The 16,754-nt window shown below is 36.8% G+C and overlaps 1 protein-coding gene across 1 annotated transcript in view; it reads right to left on the reverse strand.

Moving 5' to 3' along the window:
* Nucleotides 1-16,754, reverse strand: part of LOC150085454 (uncharacterized) — an 860,907-nt gene that overhangs the window by 139,477 nt on the left and 704,676 nt on the right. Inside the window, exons 16-18 of the mRNA XM_090374571.1 lie at nt 11,953-12,012; nt 10,291-10,341; nt 1,213-1,266 (exon numbers count right to left, since the gene is read on the reverse strand). Of these exons, the coding sequence (XP_090230697.1) occupies nt 1,213-1,266; nt 10,291-10,341; nt 11,953-12,012 (165 nt within the window). The remainder of the gene's footprint in view (nt 1-1,212; nt 1,267-10,290; nt 10,342-11,952; nt 12,013-16,754) is intronic.

Consider the following 16,754-nt stretch of genomic DNA (forward strand, 5'->3'; position numbering starts at 1 on the left):
TTTCTCCTAACTCTAGTAATCACTCTGAACTTTTTGCCTTCCTTCCTTTTGACTCGATTTTCTCGAAACTAACTTTCCTAACAGTGAGGTAATTTTCTTTGGTGACTTTAACGTTCACAACTCCTGCTGGCTTAGGTTTTCTAGTTACACGGACCAGCTGGTCGAGATACCACGGCTTTTGCAATTACAGCTTGTTCATTGACCTTCCAGAATACGAGACAATCCTAACCACACGGCCAACGCTCTTAATCCTTTTCTCACAAATAACCCTTCAAAGTACAAGAGCAGTTCGCGCTAGGTTGCAAAGTCTACAGAATAAAAGAGAAATTCAACAGGTAACTAAAAGAAAGAAGTTTAAAATTACAATATAATGCTATATGTTTGCAGAAATACTTGTTCCTTTATTTATTTATTTTTATTTTTTGCGGCTAGCAGGGCGGCATAATGCAATGGTTTTAATTCTCACAGTTGATGACTTGTCCTGACATTGCACTACTTTCAATCGGATAATCTCCCCAAAAGGCTAATTAGCCATTTGCTTAAAATATGATTTGGAATGGGACAACCAAATAGGTATGGCGAAATTACAAATAGGCTATGAACAAAGTACTATACAGACAAGCAGGATCTTCATGCCAGTATACTGGCTTAATCACGTGGCATCTGTTTGGATAGGATTAGATTCGAGCCCCCCTCACAGACTGTAGGAATATATGACGTACTTTTCACTCGCGTTTGAGTTGCCGGTCTCAAGCAGAGGTTGGAGTTTTCCACCTTCAGTTACCTTTGTCTGTAGCTGCGTTTTTAAATACAAATTGGCCTTAAACGTACACAACTCCATAGAGGAGTGAAGGAAATAAGAAACTACTACATAGCCTGTATAACTCCTCAGGAGTTAAAAATATGCCAAAGGTAGAAACACTCATATTAGATGCCAATGATAATACACTCATATTAGATGCCAATGATACACTGGATAATACGCAGTAAAAATAGGCAAAATATACATGCAGATATGCAATAAAACCTTTTTACACTTTTATCAGTTTATCACAATTAATTGAATTGCAATTTCTTACAAGCAGACATGCAGTACTGCTTATCCATGGACTCCCATCACGGCATAACCCTAAACTGTTAAGAATCATCTTTACTTAGCCAGAAGTCATTGTTAGTAAAAGAAAATCTGTAATCAAAAATTACATATCATACCTTTTGTCCTTCAGTTCCGGGAGGACCTACGACACCTTGAATTCCTTGTTCTCCCTAAAAATAATTTGTTCGCAACAATGAGACGTACATTCACAGTAATTTAAATAAAATATATTAAAATTAAGAAACGAAATGTTTTAGTTTCTTAATTTTTTCAAGGCAATTTCAATCTTTTTATAGTAACAATTAAAAATGTTTATTTTTTAATAGCTGTAACTATGAAATGAATTTTTTCTTTTACAAAATGAATTAAAAGCAAAACTAATAAATCAAAAGGCTAAAAAAAATTAAATTTACAAAATGGCGAAGAAATTATACATGGTATCCCCTCTCACTCTAATTTTAAATTTATATGCATGAAGAGTTCATGTTATTTCTTCTCCACTGGTAGACAGTGTATTTTACGCCCGTTATGACCTTTATGCAATACATAAAATTTGTTTATTTTGATTTATATAAAGGGACGGTCAACTGTAATAAAAGTTAACACCATAACAACGTGATTTTCTTAAATGAACAATGCAATCTATTTCCGAAACAAATGCCTCCTTACTGTATCACCTTTTGTTAGCCTTAAATTTCTTTTTTTTTTTTTAAATTTCAATTCACTCCTTGACTGAAACTAACAGCAACATGTATTCGGACCATGCGATAAAAAGTGGGCAGATAAGTTAAACGTACCTAAATGCTGTATGTGTGCAATTAAGTACGAGAATGGGCATGGCGAAAGATTTGTCACTTTGAAAGTGGCTAGTAGTCGGCGCAAGACTGGCCAGTATGACTGTGTCTCGAGTGTTTCGTGATAGGTCTAATAACCAAGCAACTTCCAATCCACGGAGCCACTGTGGTCGAAAACAGCTCGCTGATGAGGCCGGCGAAACTGCTAGAAAACAGCTCACTAAAAAGACTTTATGGTGAGGGAAGGAGGGGGGCTGAACTCAGGAATACCAACGCTGGAGTGGATGATTGGAAAAACGTAACCTGGTCTGACCATCATGGTTCCTGATGTTACACGCTGATTGGAGGACCAGAACATGGCGAACACAGCACGAGTCCATGGACCCATCCTGTCAGGTGCCAAAAATGCAGGCTGCTGCTAGCGGTTTGATGGTATACGGAGTGTTTTCGTGGTGCACATTGGTCTCCTTTGACACCAGTGGAGGAATATTTGGATACCACAGGTTATTTGGAAATTGTTTCCGACTAGGCTTCAGTGTATCCATCTGTCAATGGGTTCTTCCAACAGGATAATGCGTCGTGTCACAAAGCCATAATTGTATAAAACTGGTTTCAGAATGACTTTCTCTGTCTATTTCACTAAGAAAATTTTTATATTTCCGAACTTGAAAATTATTATTATTTCTGTTTATTTCTAAAAAGAAATAAACAGAAATAATAATAGAAACACCCTTTTAGTGTTTGACTAAGTGTCTTTAAATTTGAGCAAATTGATTCAACCTACCATTATTTCAAATAATTTTCAAAATCCTGCTATACAAAATAATAATCAAGGTAAAAAAAAATCACAACAAAACAGATATGTACAAAATAATATTAAGCTAATAAAGATAACATTAGACATTTTTATCATCACATTTTTCTTCGTTGTTTATTCTTGCTTTATGTCTATTATTTCTGATGAGGCCAATATAACTGATGAGACGGATTCGTTCAAAAAGTATTTCAAATTTCAAATCAATTTATAAATCTCATTGTAATCTTTCTTTAGTTTTTATATCATCGAAAATATAAAATCGCCAGTTTTTATATTTTGGATATTTTATGGATCCTTTTAAGGTACATTATACGGCAAAAAGAGAGCGGTTCTCCTAAGAATGGATATTGATAAATTTTGTTATTATTAAATCAGTTTATTAAAGTAAACCTGGAGAGAGCCAGCAGGTTTGTAAGGCGGTTACACATGCACTTTTTTTTTTAATGAAATACTAAACAAATTATAAACATTTTTACACAGTGACATTAAAAACTTATAAATATATATATACTGACAGGCACTTTGCTCTCCCACTGTTTTTATGCAAGTGGTTAAGCTACAGATGTATGTTGGGGCGTGCCAAAAGTTTTAATTGACTGGTTACAAACAAGAAGTCCTCCATGGCAGCACAGTGGTTTCGCCATTTTCTCCTCTCTTGGGAAAGTCTTGGTTCGAATCCCTTTGAAGACTGGAGGAATTCTTAAAGGCTTTTTCAATCGGGAATGTGGTTGGCCGACCTCAGGCGAAGGAAGTAAGGTTCCCGTGGATTAATCCCAATTTTTTCAGTCACCACAACATATATATCGGCACCTGAGCACATTTATACAGACATTAGAGTCTGGGGATATATGGACTAAAATGCTGATGCTCCGCGAAATAAATAATAATAATAATAAAAAAAAAAAGTAATCACAGCACGCAACAAAACGTCAGAAGATAAAATGGTCCCGGTGCTTATTTTTTCGTCTCCTGAGCGTGAAAAGGCTTGTATTCATTTTTCCGTGCTCTGGAGAGCTGATGTCCAGAAGCAGTCATGTCAACACGGTCCTGTGCACATGCATTGAGAAGTTTTATATCCAAAACTGGCTAATTTCTTTTAACCTGATTTACTTTATCATTTCCTCATGTAGTCATTATATTTGAGATGGGCTAAAATGTTACGTAAATTTTCTGTTTATTGTTTGAAGTTTTCTTTTGCACTATTGAAAATAGGATTATTTATTATACTGAGGGACAAATAAATTAGCAACAAATAAAAGTTAATAATAGAAATTAAATTCCTGACTGAGAAATACGAAACATGATACGGGAGTTATATAACATTTATAAAGCAGAAAACTTTTTAATTCAAAAATGTCTAAGTTTCGCATGAAGTAAGAAAAGGTCCAGCGTTTAATGCCAAATTATTTCATCGTCTGCCCACGAAAGTCATAAGATCACACGGGATGTCATGTCGGACGACCTTGTTACTTTATTGCAATGTGTCTTGTCATCGGTCAGCTCAAGGCAAATGAATTGACCCGGTAAGAAATACGACAAATCAATAAGAGCCAGTCTTGGCTTATTCTTGAGACTACATCCTGTGTTCTGCATCATGAACAGACACAAGGATGGCGACACAGATAGCTATATATCTGAATAAAGCAGTGATGTTATCAAAGAGTCCTGCTGACATTTGTGCATCTTAATCATCGTAATAACTGTGAATATAATCTTTCGTTAACCCATTCACTTTATCTCTGTTTTCCTGAATGATTGGCAGGTTTATATCACGCGTCATTGAGCTTCTAGTACGACGCTTCAGGGCTGAGAATGGCACTTTGGAATCAGCCGTAGGATACTGGAAGGTCACCATAACTCCACGCTAGATGAAATTAAATATTCCCAAAAACAAAATTAAACATCCGTGATGTGGGTTTTGTTTGTTAATATAATGTACTTTCTCTATTCCAAACAAGCTCTCTAATAATACGGCTATACAAAATATGGCCTTGAATGCAAAACAGCAGGAAGAGGTGTATATTAACATGGTGGAGATAATCTTAAATATCAAATTTAAAGATGTTCTTAACTAGAAATTAGAAAATAATTTCTCCGGAAATGAAGTAAATTTCTTTCCTTCTCCAAACGTCTGTTTGGAAACAACTGTTTCAATACAAAAAAATTCGACAGTATATTTTGTCATTTTAATTTCGCAATAATTTTTTATTTTATTAACAAATTTTTCGGTTACAAAGAGCAGTATTTATGCAGTACCCAGAAGTCTTAATCAATATTTAATCAAGATATTTCACAACAAAATACTAAATATTGACATAATTCAGTTCTATAACAAACGCATTTACATGCGTTTGTTATATAACTCCATTCGCTTACTTAAAACTGGTTATAATCAGTTTATTCCACAATATATATATATATATATATATATATATATATATATATATATATTGAAATATATTATGAAAAATATATAAGAGAAAAAGAAGAAGTAAGAAAATAGGTAAAAATATATAAGAGGAAAAGGAACCAAGAAAGTAGGCAAATGCAATCTAAGGCAGCATAAGCTAAAACACCCAGAAATGCAAGGAAAATAAATTAATAAATAAATAAATAAGAAAATAAAAAGAAAGAAAAAGAAAAAAATATAAAAATACGAGTATAAATAGTTTATAAGTAGAAGAGAGAAAAACGACAGGAGAAAAAAAAATATATATATATACAAAAATATATACAGAATTATCAAGAACATTGCTGTATAACTCACAATCCTGGTGTCTTCGTCAGGTATCATACACCAAGATTGCAAAAAAAAAAAAAAAAAAACCGGAAATGACGCGTCTCTCTTTCTGATATAAAATACATGCCAATAAAGGTACCGACAAGGCAAAAGTAGGAAATGAAGATACTTTTGAATTAATTTCTCTCTCTCTCTCTCTCTCTCTCTCTCTCTCTCTCTCTCTCTCTCTCTATATATATATATATATATATATATATATATATTTTTTTTTTTTTTTTTTTGTTTAGAAATCGCGAAAATGATGGGTAAACGAAAAATAGTTGCGCTTTCAGTTAAACAAAGACTTGAAATTATTCAAAAGTTTGAAAACGGTGCATCCGTTAAATCTCTAATGAACCATTATAAGGTTGGTGACCAAACCATACGCAACATCGTAAAAAATAAAGGGAAGCATCGTATTGGACACGCGTGTGTGGTAAGTTTTTTACCTATCGCCATACTTTTTACGTAGGTTGCTGAACATTTTTCGATACAATAAGTCCCCGACTTTCGCAACTACGGATTTACGTAAATTTTTTTTTTTTTGGCTCAATTTCTTCTTTTTTTTTTTTTTTTTTTTGAGGATTGTAAAATTTAAAACAACAACAACAACAAAAAAAAAAACAATAATAATAAACAACGACGATCACGGCACGCACAAATTGTACAAGTGAGATACGGAGTAAAAAGCAAAAAAATAGGAAAATAGAGAAGATTCTTACAATTTATTTATAGTTTTTTTTTTTATATATGACTGACGATTTCTGTGAAGGGGACGCACACTTCAACATATTAACGTAAAAACCCACACAACTGAATCTATAGGTATTAACTCAAATACTTAAAACTCGACGAAGAAATTACGTCTTAAGTTACTATTACGTATGTCGAGGACTTCTGTATTTTTGGATTAACCGGGAAATCGATTATCCGGGATTTGTTTTTTACCATCTATCCCGGAAAATCGAGAGTCTACTGTAGTAGTAATATAAAACTGTTAAGAAGCAAAATAAGCAGAAAAAGGAAAAATAACAAAAGTTATCGTATGTCTAATGCTCCAAAACGCGTAGTGCAGCAGTAAAGTAAGCAAAAGGATACAAATAATGTGTGGTTTGTAAAATAAATAAAGTGTCTGTGGAAATGGAAATGAAAAGTACACACGGTGCCTGAACTAAGAGAAGCTTAAGGGATAATCGAAAGTGGAAGTGAAGTAGTGGTTAAACAGGTGAAAGAATTTGAAAAACCTAGTACAAAAATGAACTGGGACTGAGGAAGCAAACAAAATACAAAAAATATACGAAAAAAAATACAAAAATAAAAATTAAAAATAATAAATAACAAAGAAATAAATAGGTAAATAACACTGTATCCAGTTATTCAGATATGGGAGGGCAATTTTAGCAAGAGGTCGAATCAGGGGATGGCAAATATGCAAAATCGGAATATAGTATATGAAAATATTTATACATAGCCAGGAAATTCATCAGGGAGTCCCTACTCCTGACCATACATCAGGCACTGCTTTTTTTTTTTTTTTTGGCTATGTATCAAATTTTCATCTACTATATTCAGATTTTGCATATTTGCCATCTACTGATTCGACCTCTTGCAAAAATTGCCCTCCCATATCTGAATACAGTGTTATTTACTTATTTATTTTTTTGTTATTTACTATTTTTCATTCTTATTTTTGTACATTTTTTTTTTTTTTTTTTATTTTTGTATTTTGTTTGCTTCCTCAAGTCCCAGTTCATTTTTGTACTTTTTGCAAATTCTTTTACCACTTTCGACTATCCCTTAAACTTCTTAGTTCAGGCACTGTGTGTACTTTTCATTTCCATTTTCACAGACACTATTTATTTTACAAACCACACATTATATATATATATAAAGTACCATGTTTCTATATTTATAATTTTAACTATATAGCCTAATATTAGTGCGCGAACATAGCCTAAAAAGGAAACCAAATATCCACCATAACTAGCGAAGTCATACTTAATCTAAAATTAACATAATAACAAATCAAGAGTATCATGATGCCGTTACTGCACAAGGATTACATTGAAAGGCATGTCAACTTGGGGCTAGCGCCTTTCAATATATACTATTGTAAGGACCTATCCTTACAAATATTTAATAAAGTTTCTTTATATTAGGAAGTTAATTGTAGTTTAAACAGTCAGCCTTCAGTTCAAATACCGTGTGTTAGGGAATATGGAATTTGAGAGTTTATTTCAGACACCCCAGCTTTAAACGTATCTCTTGTTGGAAAGAAAAAAGACTCCTTAAGTGAGCCATTAATTGAAATGGACCGAAACTAATCCCTATAGGGAAAGGGGCAAACACTCAATAGAAAGGGCACTAAGTACGGAAGTGCACTCTTAAAAATTTCATGGTGCGTCTAATGGCAGGTGTAGGGCGACGTAGTAGTGGGTGGGGGTGTGAGGTCACAAGGAAGATCTGGAAACTTCTTAGCTGACCGGAACTTCCGTTTACCTTTCTAGAAAGTTCCAGAAATTGCTGGACAAACAGAAGTTCTCACATAAAGGATGGAAGACACGCCCACGGAAGAGCAAGGGAGACGAATGGGAATCACGAGGGAAGGGATGTGGATGTCAGCGATTGGCCAAAGAAAAAAGTGGAGGGAATTTTGAAGAGAACCAAGAGAGAGGTTTGTGAGGGTATTCGGGGAGAGAGTCGTGGTGAAGTTTGGGTGGTGAGATGGAAGCTGTAGTGAGAGAATTTGTTATAAGTACTTTGTGAAAATTCTAGAGTCGGAAGGAATGTTCCCTTGAAGAAGCTAATGCAGTCTATGGAGAAAGAAAGGAGAAACGCCCACAGAGAGTCCTAGAGGCAAATTACTCAACTGAGCAGTTGAGCGACTGGCCGACCAGGAAGGTATCTCAGTCCACGGACGCAACGCAGACCAAGAAAGGAGATAGAATCCTGTATTAACTCCAGCAGTGCAGTACCTACGGTAGGGAAAACCCCGGATAGAAAGGTTGCTCATCCCCGGATGAGCAACCTTTCGCCTTCCAGTCCACGCCTCGAGCAGATAGGAAGAGAGACCGAGCAGGGAGAAATGCCCAGCCAATTGCGTAGGTGCTAGAATAAGTACTGAAAAAAAAAATAAAAAGGAATAAAAACCTAACTTAGAATGGAAAGGACTCTAGTAGAACGCTATAAATTTAAGGAGAGAATGGCAAAGTAATAAAAATATATAGGTATGTACAATTGTAATACATAAAGAGAGATAATTCAAATTAGTAGAGGGAATAAGAGTGATGCAATTAAAGTGTAAGTAATCTGTAGTTGGAAGTGAAGTTCAGTCTTAATATTAGATTTGAAAGAAATGATCAAATAAGTAACTAAGAATGGTTAACAATTGGGTAATAGATTACTAACTAGTGTGGAAGTAAAAGTTGAACTTTGAATCATTGTGAATTTTGATTTATTGTGAGTATATCTTATTTGGGTAGAAATTGATTAAACAGGTAGACAATTAAATGTGTCTAGCACTAATTAAGGAATTGTGGATTAATTGAACGGGAAGGTAACTAATTAATTTTAGTTGATTATTGTTGACTGTTTGACCTGAGGTCGAAGGAGAGGTTTCTGATTGAATATATGTATTTCCTAATAATTTTGGGAATGGGACACATAATGAATTATATTTGTCTGTTCATTGGCTGATAGTTGTTTATTGACTTACATGGACTGTTAAGGAGTAAGAGACGGATTGTGTGTTGTAAGAGGTAATACATACCTGGACCTACTGGAACCTATGTAGAACAACATGAAGAAACACAATGATATATATATATATTAGAATTGGTAGTTTTTGATAAAAGGTTGACTTTGATTACAAGATATAAACACAGTTAATCGCTTGCAGTATAACAAGTTCCCACTAATTATTGTACTCAGTTAGATGTTGTTGCAAGTTTTTATGTAAGAAATGCCAATAAATATTGTTATATTCAACACATATGAGTTTGTCTGTCATTCTAAACATCAGCCAGTCCAGAGGAGGAATACTTATAATATTGTGACCCCCTTGAGTCTAGGATTTTCTGAGAATCAAACAAGTCAGGTGTTAAAGTGGGAGGGGTGAATAGGGGGATAATAAATATAATACTAAGAAAAAAAAATTTTATACTATAAATAAATAAATAGATAAAGAAAGAACCACAAAATTCCCCCCCCCCCACACTATCAATAACAGCATGAGCCATCTGTTTCTGCGAGTTACATGCCAGTCACACCTTATTAATATATACCAAATACTGTATAGTATTTAAATTGCCGAAAAGTCAAATTTTGAATTATTTAAATTCAAAATTTGATATGACTTACACAATAATTTTTTTTTAAAAACGGCTGCCTGACAAAATATAACTGCTATCCTATTTTATATTCGGTATATATTAATAAGGTGTGACTGACATGTAACTCGCAGAAACAGATGGCTCATGTTGTTACTGATAGCGAACATTAAGAAGTTCTCACTTGTTTTCATTTTAAAGAATTGTCCAGATTTTCAAAAATTTTGAATGATGAATGGAACATAAAAGTGTATAGAATGACGGATATTATGTTAAATTTGCATAAGTGCGTAAGGCTAGTTAGATTAATAAGAATGCATTAATAAGAAATGGGGATGGGTCACATATTCGTGCACTGCACACATGGATATCGTACAACACTGTAAAAAGAACTACCATGAAACATATGCATCAATCAAAATATAATACAATTTCATATTTAATGAGATAGCGTATGTACTGCATTAATGACATACCTGGGGACCGGTAGGTCCAGGATCTCCTGGAGGTCCGGGTGGCCCCTCGACCTTTAGAAAACAAATACAATTATCATAAAAAGTTCGAAGAAGAAACTAGTAATTATTTGTTAGTATTAGAAAAACAAATAAGATTTGCTTACCCCATAATAATTAATGTAATTGAAACTGTGAAGTAACAATAAAACTCACTACGATGTATTTTTGATTACGGTATTTTAACTACTATTACAGGCAATACATCTCTTTTGTAAATAGAAAATTCGTACCTTTATTCTACATTTTATGGATCATGGAAATACTCAAAATGCAAGCAATGAAGTTATAATAAGTTAATAAGACTGACGAATTTCTTTTTGCTAATAAAATGGAAACGAAAAACGTGGAAATACACCGAATATAAATTCTGGGTATAACTAAAGAAGTTCAACACGAAGAGCGAATGGCTGGAAGTCATTTAAAACGCCTTCAAGAAACGAAAAGTATGGATAGACAACCACAGCTCAGTATACAGACGTCGTTCCCCCCCCCCCTACACCGGGGGTGGGACATCTGAGTTCGATTGCCATAAATAATGCGAGGAGTTTTCATAGGCCTTTTTCACAAAAGTGGCTGAGTTTATTCGGCCTCAGGGTATTGTAACATGGTTTTTTCTCCCGTTAACTGGAGTTTATACACGACGCAATTATTATATACGACGCAATATGGTTTAAGTTGCTGATGCGCCTAAACCATACAACAACAGCAGTTTTTAAACAAATCCATTCTAAAATAAATTTTAATAAAAATGTTGTGCTGATCTGATTATCAGAGAAAGTGTTTCTTCTGCGAAAGGAATATATTTTTGCCACGCTAACAAGAACACTGGATGGCAATTTTTTTCCAAAGCCCATAAGGTGTCTATAAATTTCCCGTATTTCTTAATCTGTTTGTTGGCTTACCGGATGAAGAACTTGAGTTTTTCACATAACCTTCACGTTAGACTGATTAATTCGTTGATGACGTGAAAAACTAAAAAAAGTCCTAAAACGGTCATTTTTTATTATTTTTTTCTATATAAAAACCTGTACATAGATGAGATACAGACATTTTCTATTATTTTATTTTCTTTATAAAAAATCTATAAGAAAGAGAGTGTTTTAAGAAGAAAGAGACTGTTTTAAGTCGCAAGAGTTGGATCTCTAATGAACCGCTGGACAATGTTTTCTGGTAGCAAAAGACAACATAGAATTATTCTGAAAACCACAGCGACAGTCGCTTAAGATTGGCGAATTTGCATGTTATTACAAATTATTGGCGATTTTGCATTTTATTACAAATATCTTCCTATTTGAGACTACTCGTTATTGATACGTCAGAAGTAAATTATGGTTAAATTAAAAAGTAAATTTATATTATTTACGAGTACATTGGTAATAAACTTCACGGTCTCTTATTGTTCCGCAGAAACTGTTTATGAATAGTTTTGCAAAGACTAAATGATATAACTGCATTCCAAGAGAATTATCAGACGTATCGCTCAAATTCTGTAGATAATATTGGAAATTTAATCGAAGAAAAATTTAACTGAAAGTTCTGTAGTTTCATATCGGCGTGAAGAATTTATTCAAATGAGAAGTCAACTAAGTACAAAGAAACGAGAGTTGAATTTAAAATACTTACCGGAACGCCCTCACTAGTAGTGCCTGGGGGCCCTCGTGCTCCCCTTGCTCCCGGTACGCCCTTTCCGAAAAATAAAAGCACACTTTAAAATTCTTACGTATTCTAGTTATACTTTTAGTGTATGTACAAACTATTTTAACACAATGGTGATCAATTAATATTCACACTATCATAATGAAAACATAGAAGTTATTAATATATTTTTGATAATAATTTTGTAATCCAATGATTAAATACATAGGATGCACAAAATAGTGGAAACACCTGATACGAGAAGTAGAAGTTTTTTAATCGTTGTATGACGTATTCATGAATATACAGTGATGAATTTTTTTTTTTTTTTTTTTTTTTTTGCACATAGAACTGTAAAGGAAAGACGATAAAAGCTGTTTATTTTACAGGTGATATAAAAAGGTACAGGTAGAAAATGATCGGCCTGTCTGAATTCCAAAGAGATAAAATTGTTGTGCAAGTCCAGCAGGAGTATCGGTGGCTAAAACTGCTGATTTTTAATGTACCAGAACAACTGTATCGAAAGTGTACTCACTAAGTATGGAAAAACAAAATCTGATAGGCCGAACTGTGGCAGAAAATCGAAGCTGACTGAAATTAACCGCTTGACACCGAAAAGGACTGTAGCCAGAAAACATAAAACTGCTGTCTCAAAAATAACTGCAGAACTTAATGTAAGTCTCAGCAGTCCAGTTTCTAACAAAACAGTTCAGTTCGGCGAGAACTTCATAAAACTGAAATTTATGGCCGAGCAGCTATTGCCAAGTCACTCGTTACTGATGGTTATACTAGAAGGACGATGCTGTGGTGTAAGGAGCACAAAACTGGACACTTAATGATTGGCTATATTTTCAGAAGAACCACCATTCACACTTTTTCCAACATCAGGGAAAGTTTACGCTTGGCGAAAGCCAAAAGAAACACATCATCCTGACTGCCTTGTGCCAACCGTCAAACATGGAGAAGGATCAACAATAGTTTGGGTAGCAACTTGGCACAATACCCTGGTGGACACCAGAAATTGCAGTACTACGACGACAAATGCAAAAAACAAGAAAAGACTTCCAGAGAGCTCGCAGAACCTGGCCCGAAAATGAGTTGGAGGTCCTGAGACAACATTACAGAGAAGCTAGGAACCGTTACACAGACACCATAAAAAAAGTAAGAAGCGTTCCTGGGAGCGCCTAGTGTCTACTTCTGGAAACACCGACCCCTAGGGGTTAGTCTACAAGGTGATAACCAATAAGCTCCCTAGGGGCGAGGTCATTAGTTAGGAACCGTTACACAGACACCATAAAAAAAGTAAGAAGCGTTCCTGGGAGCGCCTAGTGTCTACTTCTGGAAACACCGACCCCTGGGGGTTAGTCTACAAGGTGATAACCAATCAGCTCCCTAGGGGCGAGGTCATTAGTACTACCAGGACACCGGAGGGAAACCTAACGACCACCTGGGAGCAGTCAATGGGCAACATACTGGATAAAATCTTTAAGGAACCAGCAATATTAACCATGCAAGAACAACACGAAATTTGCAAGGACAACGCAAACTATACCACTTCGGCAATCGAACCCCCCCCCCTACACCCTAGAGGAGCTCAGTGAGGCTGCCACCAAGATCAGAAATCGCAAATGCCCAGGACTGGACATGATTGAACCAGAGATCTTGAAGAAAACTGCAGAATTTGCACCGCACTTACTACTTAAACAGGTGCCTGGAAACAGGCAAATTCCCCACAGCATGGAAAATAGCAAACACCAAGTTGTTACTTAAAAATCCTAACAAAAAACCGGACTGCCCAGAGTCATATAGACCCATCGCACTGCTCTCAGTGGTCAGCAAACTATATGAGAGACTGCTGCACAAGCGAATCAAAAACCACTATGAGAGGACAAACCTGGCGGCTAGAAATCAGTTCGGATTTAAGCCGGGTTCCTCCACAGTGGATGCACTTGGAAACTTGCTTCGGAAGGCACAGGAATGCAGAAAAAAATAACTATTAGTCATTTCAATTGATTTTGCCGGGGTGTTCGACTCACTATGGTGGCCGAGCGTCCTGGGCAGACTAAGGGTGGCTGCAGTCCCTATCAACCTATACAAGGTAATGGAGGACTACCTATCTTGCAGGAAAGTAGAAATAAATGCCAACTACCAAAAAGTCACAAGATATGTACACAGGGGCTGCCCGCAGGGGTCTGTCTTGGAGCCACTCCTTTGGAACATGGTCCTCGACGAGCTCCTGAACCTGGACCTGGGACTGATTGGGGCCCAGGCCTTAGCGGACGACCTTATTCTTACCATTGAGGCTGACTCAAGAGCCCAACTGGAAACCACCGCAAACCAAGCTCTTCAGAAAATACAAAACTGGGCTACAAGAAACCAGTTAAAAATTTCACCGACAAAAACCACATCTATTCTACTAAAAGGAACCCTGCAAATACGGCGCCCACCCCAAATTAAAATAGAAGGTGTGACCATTAAACTTGGCAACCAAATGAAATATCTAGGAGTAATCCTAGACAAAAACTTATCCTTCCAACCTCACCTACAATATATAAGGACGAAAATAAAACGTTACTCGGCAATGGTGGCGAGGGTTACGAGAAAAGACTGGGGATTAAAAAAAAAACAGCACTAATGTTGTATTATAAGGCAACCTTCATCCCTGCGATAACTTATGCTGCTGCAGTGTGGTACAGCAAAACAACGCTTGCAGTCAATAGGAGAACTCTGGATATGATACAAAGGACCATTTTATTAACAACCACACGAGCATGCAGAACAGTAAGCACACCGGCGTTGCAGGTGCTTGCTGGAGCGCTCCCCCTTGATTTGGAGACGGTAAAAGCTGGCTTGCTCTTGCACGCCAGGGGGGGTTGCTGCCACCTTCCAGGATTTCATAATTGACCCAGCGAGTAGTACTAAAACAGAAAAAGTCCGATTGCAGGCCTACCTACTTCGGGAGTGGCAACAAAGATGGACCGATACAACAAAAGGAGAAATTACAAGAAAATTCCTCCCCAACCTCAGCAAAATATACCCCAAGCAACCGGCCTGGTACTTTCCGGGGAAGCACTTGACTTGGCTCCTTACTGGTCATGGCCCCTTTAAGGAGAAGCTGCTCGGGTTCGGCCTTGTTGAGGACCCCAACTGCACGTGTGGGGAGGTCGAGAACTGGAATCACTTGGTCTACGAATGCCCAGAATATGATCTCAGAGGCATCCTGATCACAAAGATACACTACCTTCCGAAAGGACTGAAATCCCACTTCATTGACACAGAAGAGGAATATAGAGCACTTTCTCAATATGCGGAGGACCTCTTCGAGAGGAGAAAACTGCTAATTACCATAAATCGTGTCTGACGAAAGACCACCACAAGTTAAACTGTACAAGACCATAAAATACCATCCAATGGAGTTACTATAGAGAAAAACCCTGAGACAAGAAAGTGAAAAACACAAGGACGGGGCTTACCCCATGAGCGACTGGACTGAAATCGACTCGACATTGAAGAAAAGAGACTTAACGCAGCACAGCTGCCAAAAGCCATTTGGCGACTTGAAGAGGGCGCCCTAGCCTCCTTCATCTTTAATATCCCTATCCCCGGTGGTGGGGGGGGGGAGACGGTCTTACTGTCTCATCCCCTCCTTGCCATTCCCACTTTCCCTTCTGATGGGGCATGGGCATGACCCACTGTGACTTGGGGTTGCCTCCTCTCTCGACTCCATACTTCTGTCTTTTCTCCCCCCAGGCTTCATTCTCCCCACCCACTCAACCCACACATACGCAAGCGAATGCCCCACACTTCGGAATTGATTTAATCATCTCCAAATTACGTTTTTCGCCCATACATTCGGCCTTTCAAAATTTAGCGTTATTCCTCATCGAATTTACCAAATATACATATATATTATTATCTTTTATTTATTTTATTTTTTTTTTTTTTTCTCTTTTTTTTAGGTCCTAGCCACCGAAATCTCAGGAAATTAAGCGGCAGGAACTGCCGGAGTAAATCTTAGTCTACTGGTGTTTCCTAGTCTGCCTCCACGGGGCGAAAGTGGAGCAACGTTGGGCCTGAGTAGGGGTCCAGCGTCTAAACGACCAGATGAACAACAGTACATGACACTACACATATACAATATCCATACACTTTTAAATCTCTGGCATTTCCCAGCGAACTGGTTCATCCACAATGAAAGCAACGCGGAGATGGGGGAAACCCCTGGTGCCGTTTGACCCTAAACACACTTTACTTTACATGTCCTATCGAAATTGTTGTTGTTGAGTTTTAGGAGCATCAGTGACTAAGGCCATATTGCTCCGTATATAATGTATTTAAATGCGTGTGCTCTTAGGTCGATTATCTGTTTGCTGGACGAAAAATCATGTTACCCTAGCCTGAGACTGACTAACTCAGCCACGATATGAAAAAAGGGCCATAAAAATTATTCCTCAGGTCATTGGTCGGACTCGAACTCAGGTCTTTTCCAATCTATGTGGGGAGGACGGCGATCATACCAACGCGGGCTTGTGTCCTATGGTCACCCTGAACGGCAACTTACTGTCACTGATATTTTGAGTGACCACGTTCATCCCATGGAAACTTGTTTTCCACAGATTTCAAGGTGATATAATGCTCTAATGCACACACAACCAGATGTGTCAAATCTTGGTTTGAGAAGCATGAGACGGAGGCTAAACATCTCCCAAGGCCTGCACAATCACCTGACGTAGGTTAGTTAGTTATTTGGATTTTAGGAGCATTAGCAACTAAGGCCATATTGCTCCAGG

Source organism: Mastigoproctus giganteus, chromosome 5, assembly GCF_048544385.1.
Source record: "Mastigoproctus giganteus isolate SK-2022 chromosome 5, ASM4854438v1, whole genome shotgun sequence".
Taxonomy (NCBI): Eukaryota; Metazoa; Arthropoda; class Arachnida; order Uropygi; family Thelyphonidae; genus Mastigoproctus; species Mastigoproctus giganteus.